Raw genomic sequence first — 16,910 nt, forward strand, 5'->3', positions numbered from 1 at the left:
TTTGTAAAGTCAACATTCAAGCCTAAACATACCATATCAGGTGGACAAACATTTGGACACTGCGCTAAAAGACACACAAACATGGAAGCTGTGGGACAGAGGTCCTTCTGTCACCAACCCCCCCCACCCTCAGCCCCCAAAATGTCATTCCTGTCATCTCACTGCTTCAGCACAGTTAGGGGTCCCAGGCTCCGCTCTGCCTGTGACACTCACTCCTCCTGCCTCGGGGTACAGCTACAGCAGCCTGTGTCCTGCCCTTTCCACTGGGGCCACCTGCCCTGCAGCATTAGTTCCTGCTGTTAGATTTCAAATCCCATCTCTATCACGCAGCGAGTGTGGCCTCGGGCATGTTTACCTTACCTGTGGCCCAAAGGGGAATCCCAGAGTGGATGACAGGTTTGACCTGGACCTATCAGGTCCAATCCTGGCCGTTCCCTTAGACCCCTCGGGGAAGGCAACTCAATGGCCAGGGAGCAGGATGGGGAGAAGCCCCCACTGTCGGATCAGAAGCGTCTGGAATGACAGCTGTGGGGGGGGCAAGGGACCCCTCGTGTTGTGCCTGCCCCGTCTCCACAGGACCAAAGGTTTAGCGGCTTTTGTGGAGGTTCTGGAGGGCGGGAACTGGGGGAAGGGGGGGTCCTCCCTGGTTTACTCTGGTGGCCCCAGACTGTGACAAGAACACCTGATTCCCTCCGGCTTCTCTCCTGCTTGTCCCTTGGCTTTAATTTTGAACATCGGCTCCCTGTGGCCAGAGGAGAGCAGGCAGAACCCAATATAAATGCTCCCCCAATACCGAGAGAGGAGGCAGCCGGCCCTAGGCCCTGGGGGACATAAACTCAGAGGACTGAATCCTACCACTGTGGATTCTTCAGGACTTGCCCGCTGTTCAGACCCGAAGAAGACAAGTCGAGCCCACTTTGGAAAGTGGGGGTCGGCCAGGATGACCCCATGGCCGCAGGGAACCCGCTCCCAACCCCGCAGTGGAGGCCGTGTCCCCTGGGCCAGGCGGGACCCTCCTGGGGACATTTCTCTATGCCAAGGCGTATGCAGCGAGTGAGGCACCTGGCTCCAAAGCCCGTGGCGGGCAATCCAAGGACAGACACGCCACAGGAAGAACAGACCTGGGAGCCCTGTGGTACTAGGCCGAAGGGAGAGGGATGGCGGGGCTGACCCGGGTGCCCGAGAGCCAGAGGAGGGGAGAGCCTGCGAAGCCTGCTTGCGGCCTTCCTCCCCATCTCCTAGCGCGAAGCCAGCCGGAGCCAAAGTGGCCAGTGATCCCCCCGAAAGCCAGAGGAGCTCACGGACCAGAGTGCTCCCCAGAGGCCGGGGTGAGGCACGGAGCGGAGCTGCCATGCGGGGGAGGTCCGAGCCACATGCAGAGCCGAGCGAGCGCCGGGGCCCGGCGAGCTGGGGCCGCTTACCCTGAAATCCCCCTCACACGTATCCACAACCGCGGCCCTCATGTCACACAGCTGCAGGAACACGACAGGATTCGGAGAAAGGAATAAACACGATGAAACGAGAACGGGACAATCAACTACACTGAGTATCACAGTCGGGGGCGGGGGGCGGGAACCAAAGCGTCACAGATGCTGCACGGGCAGAGACCCGTACGGACGGACAGAACGACAGCCTGCTGCCAGAGAACACGACAGACGCACCACGGTGTGGGGGCTGGAGTGCTGTTAGAACTCAAGGTCAGCCGTTCCAGAAGAGCCGAGAGGAAGGCAGGGCACTCACTTCGGGTCCCCCAGTTTCAACTCCCTGGTGTTCCCACCTTTCTGTTTCTCTCCGGTGACACCCTGTGTCTGATGCTTCCCACATCCACGCTCTCCAGCTGCCCTTCCCTGGGGTGGCTGGAGAAGTGGGGTGGCTGGTGGGGGGGGCTGGTGTGTGGGCAGGAGCAGCCCCTCGGGGTGACTTGGGGTGACCCTGAGCTCCTGCTGTCACCTGTGCCCCCTCCCGTAGGAGGACGTAGGAAACACGTAGGAAACACGCCTCGCCACCACCGACTACCAGCAGGGAGTGGTGTCCTGGACTTCTGGGGAGGAATTTCCTTAATATTTGATAAGTCTCAGAGCAGACGTCAGCAGCTGTACATGCGACATGAGTCCCATCCAAAAGTAGAGCAGCCGAACCACCAGAGGCTGCCCGCTCCCCACGATACGAAGATCTCCTGACCCATCCGTAGCACGCCAGTTGGACGAGACCCGTCATGGGGGCCGGGAGCCGAACTCCACAGGCTCACTCACCTTCCATCTGATCGAGGGGGAAACCTCACTCTTGGACTAAAACACGGGGGAAGTACGATCCCCATCAGAAATCCCAGGGAACCGACAACCTAGGACCACATAGCTGGCCCTTGAAGCATGTGGATGGGTGTGTGTGGGCGTGTGCACGTGCACAGCGTAGGGACGCCGTACGTGTGTAGTGATGTGTACCTGTGGGGGCGTGTTTGTGTGTGGGGGGGATTTGTATGCCTGTTATGAATCCAGTATTTGTGTGTGTGCAGGGAAGGTGTGTGTTAAGTGTAGGGGAGCATCTGCGCGTTACATGCATGGATCTGGTGTGTGTGTGTGTGGTTTGTATGCATGTGTATGAATCCGGTAATTGTGTAGTATGTGTGCAGGAAGGGTGTGTGTATGTGTAAGGGAGCATCTGTGTGTTATGTGCACATATCTGGGGCGTGTGTGCTGACTCACCTGCTACTCAGGACAGCCCTGAACAGACATGGCCAGGCTCTGCCACCTGGGGACACGCGGCCTGCTCCCATGCCAGGACACAGGCCAATCAATGCCTTGCCTGCCTCCCTGAATGAGGAAAATGCTAACCGGGTTTTAGCAGTCACCACACACAAGTCCCAAGTCTCTCCTGTCAAGTGGTCAGAGTATTTGGGGAGATGTTGCAAAAAACGTCCTTTTTCTCCCACCGGTGAATGGTTTTCACTCAGTGTGGTGTGTGTGACTTCACACTTCTATATTTTTGGGGAGATGGGGGGGAAATAGCTCCATCTCTCATTTTTAAACTTAATACAAGACTAAATTTAGTGGTGGGCTTGTCCAATAAACTCCTCAAAGAACGAGGGGGACTAGTGTCTTTCCTGGAACTGACCCTTCTCTAAATATTGCTGGAAATGCACGTTTCTAATAAGGCTTACTTCATTCACAGGAGAAAATGTCTTTGGTTCTTAGCCTCTGTTCTCAAGATAAGAGTCTGTACCTTTGTAGACACCGGGACTCTACCCCAGGAGAGCCACAAATGTCTCACCTCGCTTAGATGCCGGCTGGTCTGCGGTCATAACCCAGCCCCCCAGCCTCTCCTGAAGCACTGAGCACCACCTCCAAGTACTCAGTGCTCAACCCCCAGACGGAGAACAGAAGCAGAGCCCTGTGCTGGCAGGCATTCCACTGGGAGAAACCCCCATTAGAAGCCCTTCTGCAGGACAGTCTGGATCCCGGGGCTGCTGTCCTCCAGCCTCATGTGTGGTGGGGGGAGCTCCCAAGACGATCAGAGAAGCCACACTGGCACCAGCACGGCCATCTCAGGGCAGACAGACGTGCTAATGGGCAGTGGCACCAGAGATCCCGCCACTGGGCACACCCTGCTGAGGTTCGTGGAAAACTGTGGCGGCGTCACGGCTTGGTTACCTGTCGACATGCTCTCCCCGGGGGCCATGCCGTCCAGCACGGGGTGCTCCGTGGACTGTGGACTCGGGGCTGGCAGGCTGACTGTGGGAGGCTGAGGGGGCGGCAGGGTGGGTCTCTGTCGGGGCTTAGGGGTGGGCCGGGATTTGGCTGCAGTGCTTGTGAAGCCGGCAGGGGAGGCCAGGGGAGGGGCCGCGGCAGCTGGGGAGAGCTGGCCGGAGGCCAGGGAGTACCCCTGGGGGTAACTCAGTCCGTAGGGTGAAGGGGTGCTTGGTGGGGTGGGGGACAGGCTGAGTGGGGACGGCTGGCCGGCGGACTGTTCGGTCACAGCCCCGGGCTGGCCGAAAGGGACCTTGGGTGGAATTGGAGCCAGCTTCTTGGAAACTGAAAGAGAAAACACAGGCATACACACTAGGTCATGAAAGGAAGCTGGCTGTCCCCAAGGCCTGTGAGCACAGCCACTGCCCCTTCCCACCACCTGCCGCTCCCTCGCCCCAGGCTCCCTGCGCTAGCCACGCCGCAAGCAACCAATGCGGTTTTTCAAAATTCACCTCAAACTCCAAGCTTTCATGTCTCCCCATCTGTTCACTAATCTCTCCTCCTCCTCCCTGGACTGCTGCCATGATCTACACAGCCCTCGCCAGGGTGGAGAACAAATTTCCCGTGCGCAGGCCGTGGCTGGCTGCCCAGTGTCCTCTCTTCACTTCCCCATGGTATCAGGGTACACGGAGGAAGGGGGAGTCGGTGACACAAGGTTCAAGAGGGACGACTAGAGCTCACTTGGCGACACTGGAGCGTGGCAGGACAGGAAACTGACTTTTGGCTGACCATGCCCATGCTGGCTCCAGGATCCCGCGAGAGCCACAGACAACCGAGTTCCCTAGCGACTTCTCCATCCCGCCCCAACCACCCACCCCGTCCCTCCTCTGAATCTTGGGTACCTGCCTGCCCCGAGTTTTCCTTCCAGACTCGTGCCCTCTGGGCATGGACTGTGCAGAGAGATGTACTGAGTGCTCCCCTTCTTTGTTCTGGCTCCCCCCCCCCACCGCCTCTGTTTACTTGATCGTGCTACACGATGCCAAACACTTTACACCTTTCACTGACAATGAACTGGTAGGAATGATCCTGTCCATGGGCAAACATTTAGAGACGGCGATCACTAACATGGGACGACTGAGCGAGAGCTGCCGTGCACAGCACCAAGTCCAGCAGAATCTGTCTTCTAGGTGCTCAAGGAGGCCTTGGGCACTCTCCTCTCTCAGCTCCACTCCCCCGCCCCATGGAACAAAGTCTATTCTAATGATGGCGCGAGCTCCCCCAGGCTCTGTCAGTGGGCAGCCCGGACAAGATAAGGACGCTGTCTCTCCAGCGTGGCTTCAGCTCCCTCCCTCGCCTTAACCACCCCACACCTGTGCCCTGACAGTCCGTCTAGACCCCTGCTCCATGAGAGGAAGGGCCGCCGACTGTCCAGGCGGTTGTGGCACTTACACAGCTTCGGCATGGAAGAGCATTCCAGAACCATGACCTGTTCTACCAGCCCTTCTGAGCAATCTAACCCGAGGACGGGGCAGCCTCTCCCGGCCCCTGCTCCGGGAGCTCCCGGAGGGGGCTGCTCACTCACTGGGAGGGCAGTCAGCGGGGCCCCAGGCATGGAGGCTCCAACAGGCCTTCTCCTGCACGAGCCCGAGGAGGGGAGGAGCAGGGGACGGCACCATGTTGGAGAGGACATTTAGCCCTCCGTAGTGGCGACAGGACTAGGCCAGGACATAAAACTGGAGACACGGTGTGACTGAGAAACCTTAAAAACACAAAACAGCTGAGCAGGCATGGTGGGGGGAGTGCGGCAGGTGTTAGAGAAAGATGTGCCTCTCACAGGAGGACCCGGAGCTGCCGACCACCCCCAGGGGAAGGGACCGGGTCATTCTAGGCTGCACTCCCTGCTTACCTTCTGACCTGCCACCGGCAGCATCAGGTTGACGGGCCTGGAACCAGAGGTCTGACCCCATCGGACACTGTGGCTTAGGCGTCACCCTACCTCTTGGGGCTGGAGGGAGGCGTAAAGGCTTTTGTACACAAAGATGGACAGGAAAGTGTGTCTGGACCACAAGGGCGACCCGCTGCTGCTGGACGAGGGCGCTGGGATGCTGAAGTACCATGGCCACCATGGTGCCCCAGCTCCTGGGTCTGGAGGGAGTCCCCACATTTCCACGGTTCCCTTGAACCATGCTCCCATGTCTGCCTTTCTGCCTGTTGCTCTGCACTCTCAGGGCCCAGCACAGGCTCTGCACATGGGAGGGGCTCCAACATACCCATAGGCTGTGCAGGGTGTGACAGGGAACTGAGACCATAGGGAAGGGCCTGGCACCTGTCACCGCAGCCCAGGGCCAGGGAGCCCAGCAGGGACCTGTTGCAGAGGCTCAGGGGCACAAGGCGAGCCACCCTATTCTGTGAAGCCTGGGGCCAAAGCCACACTGGGAAGCTGGAAAGGCCTGACCCGAGAACAAGTTTAAAAAGGTGCCACTTTAAGTTGGAGACTTTGCTAAGGAAGAATGTAAGGAGAAAACAAAGAAGTTTAAGTGCATGATCTGTGCAGCCCCCCCGTTTATGAAATGTCACCACAGAGCATGTCTCTAGCTCTGAGAGAGTCATTTCAGAGAGAGTAACTGGGCCTCTGAAGGTGGGTTCTGTGGCAGATTCTGGGTTGGGGGGCTCCCGGGTCAGGGCAGAGATTCTCAGGCTTCCAGAAACACTGAAGGCCAGGACTCCTGTAGCGACAATCCCAATTCCCTGCTCTGTGTCACCTTCTAGAAACAATCCCAGGGGTAGGCAGCCATGCCAGGCCCCAGCTCGGGGCATAGGGCCCCTGCAAAAGACCCCAGAGAGCATCTTAAGAGGCGGTGGTAGGGCCCGCCAAGATCTGTGAAAGACACGTGTCATTGTGAACGATGCTGTGTACAGAGAGGTCTTGGGGTCTGGGACGCAATCTCGGTGTCTGGGACGCAGAGCCGACTGAGCCTGCTGTTCAAACAAATGACACTAGGAATAAAGACAAAGTAGGCCCTCTTGGAGTCGGTTAACTCCCCAGAGCCCTAATGCCCAGGCCAGGGATTTTTCACGAAGTCACATGATCTCTCAATGTCCATGCTAAGCGAGGGAAAGGAGTGTCCAGGCATCATGACACTGTCCCTGGCCGGAGACCTGCGCAAAGGGTCACAGTGACGTACCTTTCCGGAGAGTGTGTGGGCTCTGGTCTGGGGGTGGCTGGCTGGGGCTGGGGCCTGCTTGTGGCCCTGGCTGCGTCCCTGTACCAGGTGGCCCCTGGCTGGAGCCTGGACTTCCTTTCTGCCCGGATCCCGGAGAAAGCTCCTTGCTCTTTGCAGTGCTGGAACAGAAGCACACGAGACAAGAAAACCCCTACACTCAGGCACACACAGTACCAGCCTGTGGGTCACGATCCCATGAGCTCTGCCTGCCGGGCCAACCCTCCATTTGCCCCGTGCCCTTCAGGGATGCTCCAGGAGAGGGGACTGTCCCTTCTTGGGCTCTGGGGACCTGTGTCCTGCTCCTACCTCTCCACTCCTCTGCCCTTTGCCAAGAGCCCACGAGCGCCCCCACTCTGCATTGTGGGGCCATGGCCCTCAGCTGATTTCCCTTACCTCCACACCACCGCCCGGGCAGCGGGCCCAGCCTGGGTATCAGTCCCAGCAAGTGGGACGGTGAACACAGCCCCCCTCACTGTGCTGTCACTTATGGCCAATTCAAGTCCCAGCTCCCCCCCAGCCCCCCCCCCCCCCGAGGCTTAGGGGACTTAGGGCCCATGGCAGGGAGGGCTTCTGGAGTCCTCTGAATTGAGAAAGGGACACCCCAGGTCACCATGTCCCAAAGGGGATTCATCTTCCATGCTGCCTCCCTGCCAGGCATTGTCCTAAAGATAGAGCACATATTCACAGATAGCCTACTCCAGCCAGAGAACTGGGACAGGAAAGAAATGGCCAGCTCCTCACTCCCCACCATCCCTCGACGCCCCTCCCATGGCAGACGTTCCTAATCGAGCTCCGGAGGTCCCTCCGCCCTGAGCCCCTCAAAGGACTCTTTCTCCCACTTACTTAGGCTCCAGGCAGCCCTAGCGAAGCAGAATGAAAGCTGCCCGTCACCCTCGTCAGCAACTGCCTGGACCCTCCTGCCCTCGGGGGTCAGGCATGGGGCTCGGGGCCTAAATCCTTCGCAGTGGCTACCTCTTTCCCACGGAAACAGGCAGAGCGTATTTGTTCCCTAAATTTATCTAGAGGCCCCGAATATGGAAGAGCTAGAGATCTGCCACCCTGTCCCAGCGGGTTACGGCCAGCAGGACTGGGAGGCGGGAGCCAGGGCTGGAACAGCAAAATCCAGAGTGTAGCTAGCTTGCCCCCACATGAAGGCGTTAAGGCAACGTCAAGTTCAAGGCTGAGGTGAATGCTCTCCTTCTCAGGGTGAGCTTCAAACTACACCTGGGTAACCCCCCCTCCCACCCCGCCCTGGCCACAGAAGCCATTTCAACCTGAGGGGCTGGAAGAGCGACATCTTTCTCTGTTTAATGAAAAAGAACCTGGGTGGGGGTGGGGGGGGAACCTTTCATTCTTCTTCAGGCTCAAAGTCCCCAGGCACCAGGTATTACAGCCAAATATGGATCTACTCTTCCTCCACCTCTGCCACCATCAACAAGTAGTTAAAACCTTACAAAGCAAGCCCACAGCAAGCAAGCAACAAAACTGGCTTCTCATGGGATACCAGCGTCTTCTGCCCGAGGGGCATCTAGGGACTAAGCAGCTGGCCCTTCCCTCCCCGCCCACCTGATGCCCTCCCCCACCACAGAAACCGCTATTTACCTACTGTGCCTCGCTGCCCTCCCCCCCCCACCATGGGTGCAGCTGACCCAGTGCAGGGGAGGCAGTTACTAAGGAGCACTAGATGGAGGTGGCTTGGTAAGGACACATTCAAGGACAGGTTAGTTCTGGGGACACATGAAACAGGGAGCTGGGGTGCAAAGGGGCAGGAAGCAGTGCTCGGGGACAGGGTCAATGCCAAGCAGGGGAGCAGGAGGCAGAGGCAGAGCCTGGCTGGAGAGAGCTGCCAGGTCTGGCGGGGGCAGGGGTGGGCCTGGGGAGCAAGCCAGAGGGAGTGGAGGGCCTGCCGTCTGGGGAGGGGGGGCGGACAGGAATCCAGCAACTGGAGGAAACATCAGCCGGGCTGTGAATGTCCAGAAAATTAAAAAAAAAAAAAAAAAATGAAAACAACTGAATATGCATTTGTACTGGGGAGAATCCATGTGGGCAGAGAAGAAGAATGGTAGAAGAACACGGGCACCCAAGGGAATGTCTCAGAGCTGGGTAACCCCCAAAAAGGACAGCACGAGCAAAGGCAATGAGCTCTCAAATACTCTGAACCCGTGGGTGGTGCTCCCGGCCCAGGAGCGACTCTCAGGGTCACCACGCATCTTTGAGATTCTGGAAATACCGGGGAAATCCATCTTGGAGGGGCGTTTTCTAAAAAGAGCTTTCATAGGTCAAATAGCATGGAGCACTGAAACTCGGCCCTCAGATGGGAAACCAGGACGAAGCCGAGAAGAGCGCAAGAGTGAACCCTTGCAGCAGTTCTCCTACTGGCTCACTTCCTCCTCATAGCCTCCCCGGTCCACAGCGATCGTCCTCTACATCTCTGCTGAACTTGCCCTCCCGCACCTGCCTCTCTTGAGGGGACCTGAAGCCCAGAGAGTGCAGAGCCAGGGCCCTTGTCCTGGAGCCCTGAGCTGGAGCCCTCAACAACGACCCAAGCACACCCACTGCCCGCTCCTGAACGCGGACGGTCCCATTTTTCTTTTGTCATTTCCCCATTTCACGGGGAACATACCTCCTACTCACTAAAGGAAAACAAAAACAAAAACAAAAACCCTGCAGCCCCTACATGTAGGAAGCTGGCATTTGTGTGGATGTGTATGATAAAGATCGGGTGACAGGGCATTATTAAGCATCTGACTCTTGGTTTGGACTCAGGTCGTGATCTCAGGGTCGTGAGCCGGAGCCCTGTTTTGGGCTCCACATTCGGTGCGGAGTCTGCTGAAGATTCTCTCTCCCTCTTAGTGCTTTCTCTCTCTAAAATAAATCAATCTTAAGAGAAAAGATTGGATGAAAAGTTCAGCTTCCCAAAGCCTCCAAAAGGTCTTCAGCAGGTGCCCTGGGGGAAATGCTGTATCCCCACTAACACGCGCACAGTGGCCTCTGATTTGAAAGAGCTTTCCAGCTTCTCAGCTGTTTCAGGACAGAAGCACCCGGCGAAGTAGTCCTGTGCCTTTCCCCCTTCCAGGATGCCGTCAAGGAAGGGCCAGATGACACCCTCTCTGCTGGGACCCAAATGGCCATGTGCCCTGATTCTGCATACGGGGACGGGAACTGCCTTAAGGGCACAGGCCCCGCATTTTCTCTCTGGATGGACTCAAGGCCCCATAAATGTTCACTGAACGAGGAGCACCAGGAGCTCCCTCGCTTCTGCCCTGGAACAAATGGAAACACAAGGGGGCATCACACCGCACAGGTGCCCAGGCCCCACCCGAGTGACCACATGACCTCCACTCCTTCCCTGACTTGCACCCGTAAGCAGATGGGGAAACAGCTCCTCTGCATCTAAAGGTAGAGAGGATAGAAAGAGAATAACTACAACCCCATGTTTCAGAATCGGGAAGTCATCACAGCAGAAAAGGAAGGGGAGACCGGACTTGGCAACTTAGCGCTCTCACGGCTTTCGCGAGCTGCCACCTTGCACGCCTGCCGCAGGATGCTATTCTCAGGAAGCTGGGGCTCCATCTGACGAGCCGGGGTGGGGGAGAGCTGGGAATCACTCACTGCGTGCCAGCAGGATGCAGAAAGCCAAACACAAAGGCTCGGGAACAGGGAGGTGACAGCATCCATGAGGTCCGGAGAGGGCGCAGCCAACCCGCCCCCGCCCTGCACGTGCCTTGGCTGGCCTGGCTCTGCTTACCTGGTCCGCTCGGCCCCAGGCTGGAGGCCCAAGCCCGATGGCGACAGTGAGGGCGCTGCGGGGCCGTCCAGGGGCTGCTCCGGGAGGGGCGACGGCAGAGGTGCAGCAAGCTCGGCGGGTGGCGCGGGGGGCTGCATGGTGGGTGGGGCGCAGGATGCCTTCCTGCCGGCCGAGGAGCCTCTTCGAGCCACCCAGGACGTGTCCATGACCCTCACGCCCATGCTGGCGAGGGACACAAAGACACCCGCTTACCCACGCGTGCCCAGGAGCAGGCGCCCTCCCCCGCACAGCGGACACATTCAAGCACGTCCGCCAGGAGAACAGCAGCACAGCCTTAGCACCCTCCTGGGCCAGGGAAGCGAGGCCGGGCTGGGGCGCTGCCCCGCCCGAGGCTGCTCCGAGCCCGGCTGCACACCAGCGGCCCCGGCGCGCCTGGCGGCTCCGCTTCCACCCTCTGCCAAAGCCAGCTGGCCTCAGGATCTGCGTGTGGAATCCAAGCTTGCCCCAGAGCAGAATGCAGCCTCTCTGGGGCTCACTCCTTCCCCCAAGTGGGAGATGGAGGTGGGCAGGGCAGGGGTTGTGGGGGGAGTGGCAGGGGCAGCATCACACTAGAAGGTGGCACTGACCAGCAGAAAACATCTAGACATCCGTCCTCCTGTTTGTCACTTGGGGTCTAGGACATAAGCCCGAGTCAGGACTCCTGCACTAGCCCCGGGACCCTGGCCGAGCTACAGTCTACGCAGGCCACACCCACAGGTCTATGCGGCAGGTGAGGGGCTGACCGTGCCTACGGTCCCTCCGGGCTGCGATTCAGTTTTAACCACGGAGACCCCACTTCCACTAAATCGGCCAAGCAACCAAACACGGCACATTCACCCTCTCGCAGAGCTCACTAAAGGCATGGCTTGTTCTCAGAGATTGAACGTGGCCTCGCAGCTACCCAAGGATACTGTACCTTTGGATTTTCCTAAGGCTGCAGGGACAGAAACATACAGATATTAGTGTCAAAAAAACTATGCCTTCCTTTGGACACACGGGTTGTCTTGTCAAGATCAGGGGCTGAGAGTGAGGCTTTTGCTGTGCCATGAAACAGATTCAGTTCAGTTGGCCTCTCTGAAGGGGCTCTTCTGCTTGAAGGGGCGAAGATCCTATCCTTTGTTCCAATGTGAACGGACAGAGAAGCCGAAAGCAGATACTGGTGTGTGTAGGGGTAGGGGTGTGGGGGGAGCTGGTGTCCTAAGGGAGAGTAAAAGTCGGTAAAACTAGCCATCTGCTGGCTTCCCAGTTACATGGTTTAAAGGTTATTCATTCTTTCCTCTGGTCTAGAAGCTAACTGGTACTATGGTATGAAGTCAAGATCCTCACTGACTAAACCAAGATTGGACGTTTCTAGTACTAAGGGAGACACATTCGTGCAGGAGGGAAACCTCCCAGCACCTGTGTCTGCTGTGTACAGAGGCACAGTGGGGTGTGGGTATGGGGGCAATGGGGTGCTTACTCTGACCCACACCCATCAGAGGCAAAGGGCTAGTGCACTGTGAACTCTGCCCACCTAGAAGGACATTTACCTTAGAGACCAGCAGTGAGATTCAACAAACCAAGAAAAAAGGCTCAAATTGGGGCACCTGGGTGGCTCAGTGGGTTAAAGCCTCTGCCTTCGGCTCAGGTCATGATCCTAGGGTCCTGGGATCGAGCCCCGAGTCGGGCTCTTTGCTCGGCGGGGAGCCTGCTTCCCCGTCTCTCTCTCTCTGCCTAATTGTGATCTCTGTCAAATAAATAAATAAAATCTTAAAAAAAAAAAAGGCTCAAATTTGGAGACTGGCTATAGCGGGTAGGATTTGGGTCCTTTAAGGAAGCGAGCCGTGGGGTCCAGCCTGCAGAGAGATGGCAGTAACGCTGAGCAGACACTGGGATGAGGACAGCCTCCTGACGCTTTTCATGTCCTGCCATTGTTACTATTCCTCACCTCCCTTGTATGGCTCTGAGGAGGCACCTGGGGATTTGGTGGGGGGGCAGTCTCAGGGGCTGGGCCTCTTTCCAAGACCCACTAGTTCTCAAGTCGTTGTGGATCTGAAGACTCGCCACCAAAAAATAAGCACCTTCTACAGGACATCCAGAATCACTCTCGGGGGTCAGGCAAAACTTGGGGGAAAAGTCCGGTTGCATTTAAAAGGGACTGCAAGGGACACAACTATGAGCTTCTGAATTTATCAGGATGAAAAGCGCCAAGGTCAATCTCACCCCATTTTCCTTATCCTATGTTCTTTCACATAGGAAGACCTTTCCATTTGCGGGTGGGGAGGGAAGCACCAGGGGGGGCGTGGGCTCCAGGATCTGCGTTCCTGGGGGGTGCCTTCTACTTCCAACAGCATCTTCAAGCATCAGCAAGCCCAGACACCAGACTCCCTGCTGATCTGGTTTCCCAAGTGAAGGCACCAGCTAGGGCATGGGGGACGGACTGAGAAAGACCCGGGAAGTATCCGCAGCAAAACTCAGGTACCAAGAACTAAGAGCTGAGCACACGCTCCTGCTTTGATACAGGGACTGCGGTGCCATATGCAATCTTCACTCTCCCCGCTGAAATTCCTTTCTGAGGGGAGGCAGCACCTCTTTTTCCTAGTGCATGTGCATCAAACATTTGGAGACCTTTGGAAAAGCAATGCAAATCTTTACAGAGTGAATCAGTCACAAAGGCAGTGCTCCTGGGGGGGCTACTCAACGCATATTCGCTTTCAGAAAATAAAATTGGTATAAATAAATGGAATATTGAAATGTCTGAATGTCTACATAAAACCCAACCCAACTACATAAACAAAAATTATAAAACGGCTTGGCACACTGCCACAGAGCAGAAGCTATTCAAAGACAGGAGAACACAACCCAAAGGTTATACTAAGTTTCCCTGGGAAGAAGCAACAGTAGCCAGAATCAAGAAACTGACTGTGTTTACCAAGAGAGGGATGAAATGGAAGGGTAATTAATCAAACACAATGGACTCCATGAGAAGTCACTGAGGCCAGCCTGGATGGCACAGATTTCCTGTGGCCCACTGCTTCCTGGAGAAAATTTAGAGGAACTGGTTTTCAGACCCCTGTAGAGATGAATCCAGGGCAGAGCAAGAAGTGAGAGGCCAGGAAGCTCCAGGAAGCAAAGGGTTTGGAAATTAATAAGGAGGCAGGAGTATGTTCCAGAATCCCACAGGGGACCTCAGGGCAAGCCTCTCCTATGGCTTTTTCTGGGTCCTGTGGGAGGTGGGAGCAAGGAGGCAGGACCAGAATGCCTGCATTTGGCCCTGGGATGCCTGTCTCCACTCCTGTCTTTTAGGGTCAAAGAGCCAAGGGGGGCAGGGAATTCAGAGCTCTGAGCTACTCATCACTAAGGTGCACGGGGGTGGAGGGGCAGACCCAATGACAGTTCCTACTGACGCACAATCCGCCCTGCTGAACTCCTCCTATGTATGGAACTCATCATAGGACACACTCTGTACCTTTCCTAACAGACTGTATTGGGGAATAAGTTCTGGAACCATCCAAGTGTCTAGACCCAGTTAAGCCACTGACTTGGCAGAGCTCTCTCTCCATCCACAGAATGAGGCTAATACCTCCCATCCCACTTCCAGCACTGCTGTGAAGGTAATTTACAGTGACTGAGAGGCAAGGTACATTTAGCATGCCCTCAGACCCTCACCTGGGGGAGGAAGCCAAGTGGCCACTCAAGGGGCCATGGTGATGGGTGAGGGTGTGCCCCATAAGAAGTCCGTCTAGTTTTGCCAATGACATTTTATGGGGTCGACAAGCTGGAGAACACAGAGAATCACAGGGCACCTTTGTGGAGGGAAGATAAAGGCTTGGAGCTGGATGGTGAGGAGTTGGTCCTCTGTTCCGCTCACCCCAATGCTTCCGGGGAGCAGCGCCGCCCTCTGGAAGGAGGGATTTGGGGTCTGAATCCCAGATCTTCTCATTACTGTGTGATAGCGATGAATTACCAAACACCTAGTTTCCTCTGATGGTTCTCTGTACAACCTCAGGGTTGTAAAGAACGAGGAAAACAGTATGAACGAATTACTAAGCACCTGCTAGGAAGCCAACAAGTGGTAGCCTTGACAATGATGCTCTGTCCTTGTAGGCGCCAAGGGTAGATTTTTTTTTTTTTTAAATCCTCATGGACAAAGACAGTGAACCTAAGCCTACAAAAAGCTGACAGGAGGGGGACAGAAGCGTGCGGTGCAATCAGGCCAGCGAGAGATGGAGACTTTGGGAAAGACCCCATCTGAGTCATGCCACCCAGCTTTATAGGATCTGCCATGAGACTGACATCCCTTCCTAACAAAACTCCAAAGATCCGGGGAGGGGGCAGTTCTCTGATAGAAGTAGGGGGAACAAACAAGGAATAGAGTTTCCTGGGTCTTCAAGGAATCTGGTGAGATGCGCCACTGTGGGTTTCAGAGGAGGGGAAAGCATCCTTGGAGAGCTCTAGGTTTAAGGAAGAAAAATAAAGAGGAGACCCTCTTCTTTCCTTAAGTCTCACCACCCAGCCCAGGGCATCTGGGCAGGAAAGAAGGGAAGAACCAGAAGGGTCTCATCTTGGTTGAAAGGTTCTTTGGGAAATAAAACTTGTGGTGGGGAGCAGGAGTCAGGCGGAAACAGCGGCCACCCTCCGCCCTACAGAAGGCCTTCCATGTCCCAAGGAGCCTCCTGAAACCGTCCACGTCCTCGGCCAGTCCGTGCTGGCTTTGGTGAATTTTGTGCTTGCAGAATTGGCCTGACTGCCCATGAGAGGGTGGAGATGGACAGACAGACATTCGTGGTGTTCTTAGCATGACGGCAAAGGAAGGGGTCGGGCAGAGTGCCTCATGGAGAAGCATGTCCAGCCATGTCGTGATCTTAAAAATGACATAATGTCACTCAAAAACCAAGTCCCTGTACTCAAAACAGCTGAGGTTTCCCACAGCATTGTTCTGAATGCTTCCTAAGTAGGATTTTATTCAATGCACAGAACAAGGCCATTAGTTTCTCGTTTTGCAGTTAAAGAAATGGAGGCATTCAGAGGGTCACTTCCCAAGGTCAAGTGGCCAGAATTGAACTTGGAAGAGAGCCCAATCCCTAAGTTCATCCTTTGCATGTTCATAACAGGGCTCTTTCACATAAGGGGTGGGGTTCTTCTCCCACAGGGTGCGTAGACAAGGGACTAGAAAGGTCAGACCTAGAAACGTCTCCCCGATGTAGGAAATGAAGCTGTGCTCTTATTGCAAAGTCTGTAACCTGGTAGGCCACATGGGGAAAGCATTAAGATCCAGAACCTTAAAAATTAAGAGACAAAGGAGTGCGCTGGTGGAAGGAGGGAGGGAGGGAAGACAGAAGCCCAAATCTGAAAGATGGAAGATCAGGCATCTACATAAGGAATGTATTTATCCCAGAGCAGAAGTTTACTGTGAACCGTTATAGGGAATGGATCGTCAAGCATTAGGCAGGTGATTTTTCCTTTTCTCCCCTCTGTAGGACAGACATCTGCCATGCTGCCTTTGAATTCTGGTCAGGAATAATCCTAGCCAGATGTATTAACTAATATACTGTTTTGAAGTACTCAAGTCTAGAGAGATCTGGAAGGTTCTGATGGCTATTCCAAAAAGCAGTTACATTTGGCAAAGGCCAGCCAGGAGAGAGGAGAAAAGAAATGCATCTGCCGTCAAACAGCAGGAGCCTGGGGAATTTGGGAAGGTCTCCAAGCATCCACTGAAGACTTGTAAGTTCAGGGAATGTTTAAGATAAACTTGGGAGTCAGGAAGCAGTGGCTGGGGTCTGCGGGGTCCCCAGATGGTGAGGGACAGGAAGCCTAAAAATCCTAAGACTTAGCGTTGGCTACACTCACTCAGGAAAGGCCAGAATCAAGTAATTTCCAGTTCCTCTGGGGATAGATAATTCCTTTCTTAAATACGTAACAACAAAGCTTCTTCACCTCCCCAGTACGAATAAAGGCTGGCCACATTTCGCAGACTCGATCTCAGCACCCACAAACGCGTCAATCCTGGTGATGCGGAAGCCGAGCTGGGGCCCCGGGCCGAGAATATACCTCTAACAAGGTCCCTTTGGTCAATGCAAACCCAAAAGAGGAGTCAAATTCCCCAGTAACCCGGACGACTTTCTAGGTAAGCTCGTCTTCAGACAGCCTTAGGCTCTATCGGAAATAAAATTATTGCACCAGGTGTCCACGGCGACATGCCTTTCGGGGTCACGGTCTCTGTGTGCTGTCCATCCT

The 16,910-nt window shown here is 55.6% G+C and overlaps 1 protein-coding gene across 5 annotated transcripts in view; it reads right to left on the reverse strand.

Annotated features, from left to right (window-relative positions):
- Window positions 1-16,910, reverse strand: part of ARHGAP44 (Rho GTPase activating protein 44) — a 176,198-nt gene that overhangs the window by 2,260 nt on the left and 157,028 nt on the right. For 2 of the 5 annotated variants that reach the window (XM_047706567.1, XM_047706566.1), the window contains exons 17-20: window positions 11,611-11,628; window positions 10,656-10,877; window positions 6,869-7,026; window positions 3,648-4,028 (exon numbers count right to left, since the gene is read on the reverse strand). In XM_047706567.1, coding sequence (XP_047562523.1) covers window positions 3,648-4,028; window positions 6,869-7,026; window positions 10,656-10,877; window positions 11,611-11,628 — 779 coding nt within the window. Of the gene's footprint in view, window positions 1-1,421; window positions 1,473-3,647; window positions 4,029-6,868; window positions 7,027-10,655; window positions 10,878-11,610; window positions 11,629-16,910 lie in introns of all 5 variants that reach the window. The other 3 variants (XM_047706569.1, XM_047706568.1, XM_047706570.1) reach the window with 3 other exon arrangements.

The sequence above is a fragment of the Lutra lutra genome, chromosome 16 (genome assembly GCF_902655055.1).
Source record: "Lutra lutra chromosome 16, mLutLut1.2, whole genome shotgun sequence".
NCBI classification, from domain to species: Eukaryota; Metazoa; Chordata; class Mammalia; order Carnivora; family Mustelidae; genus Lutra; species Lutra lutra.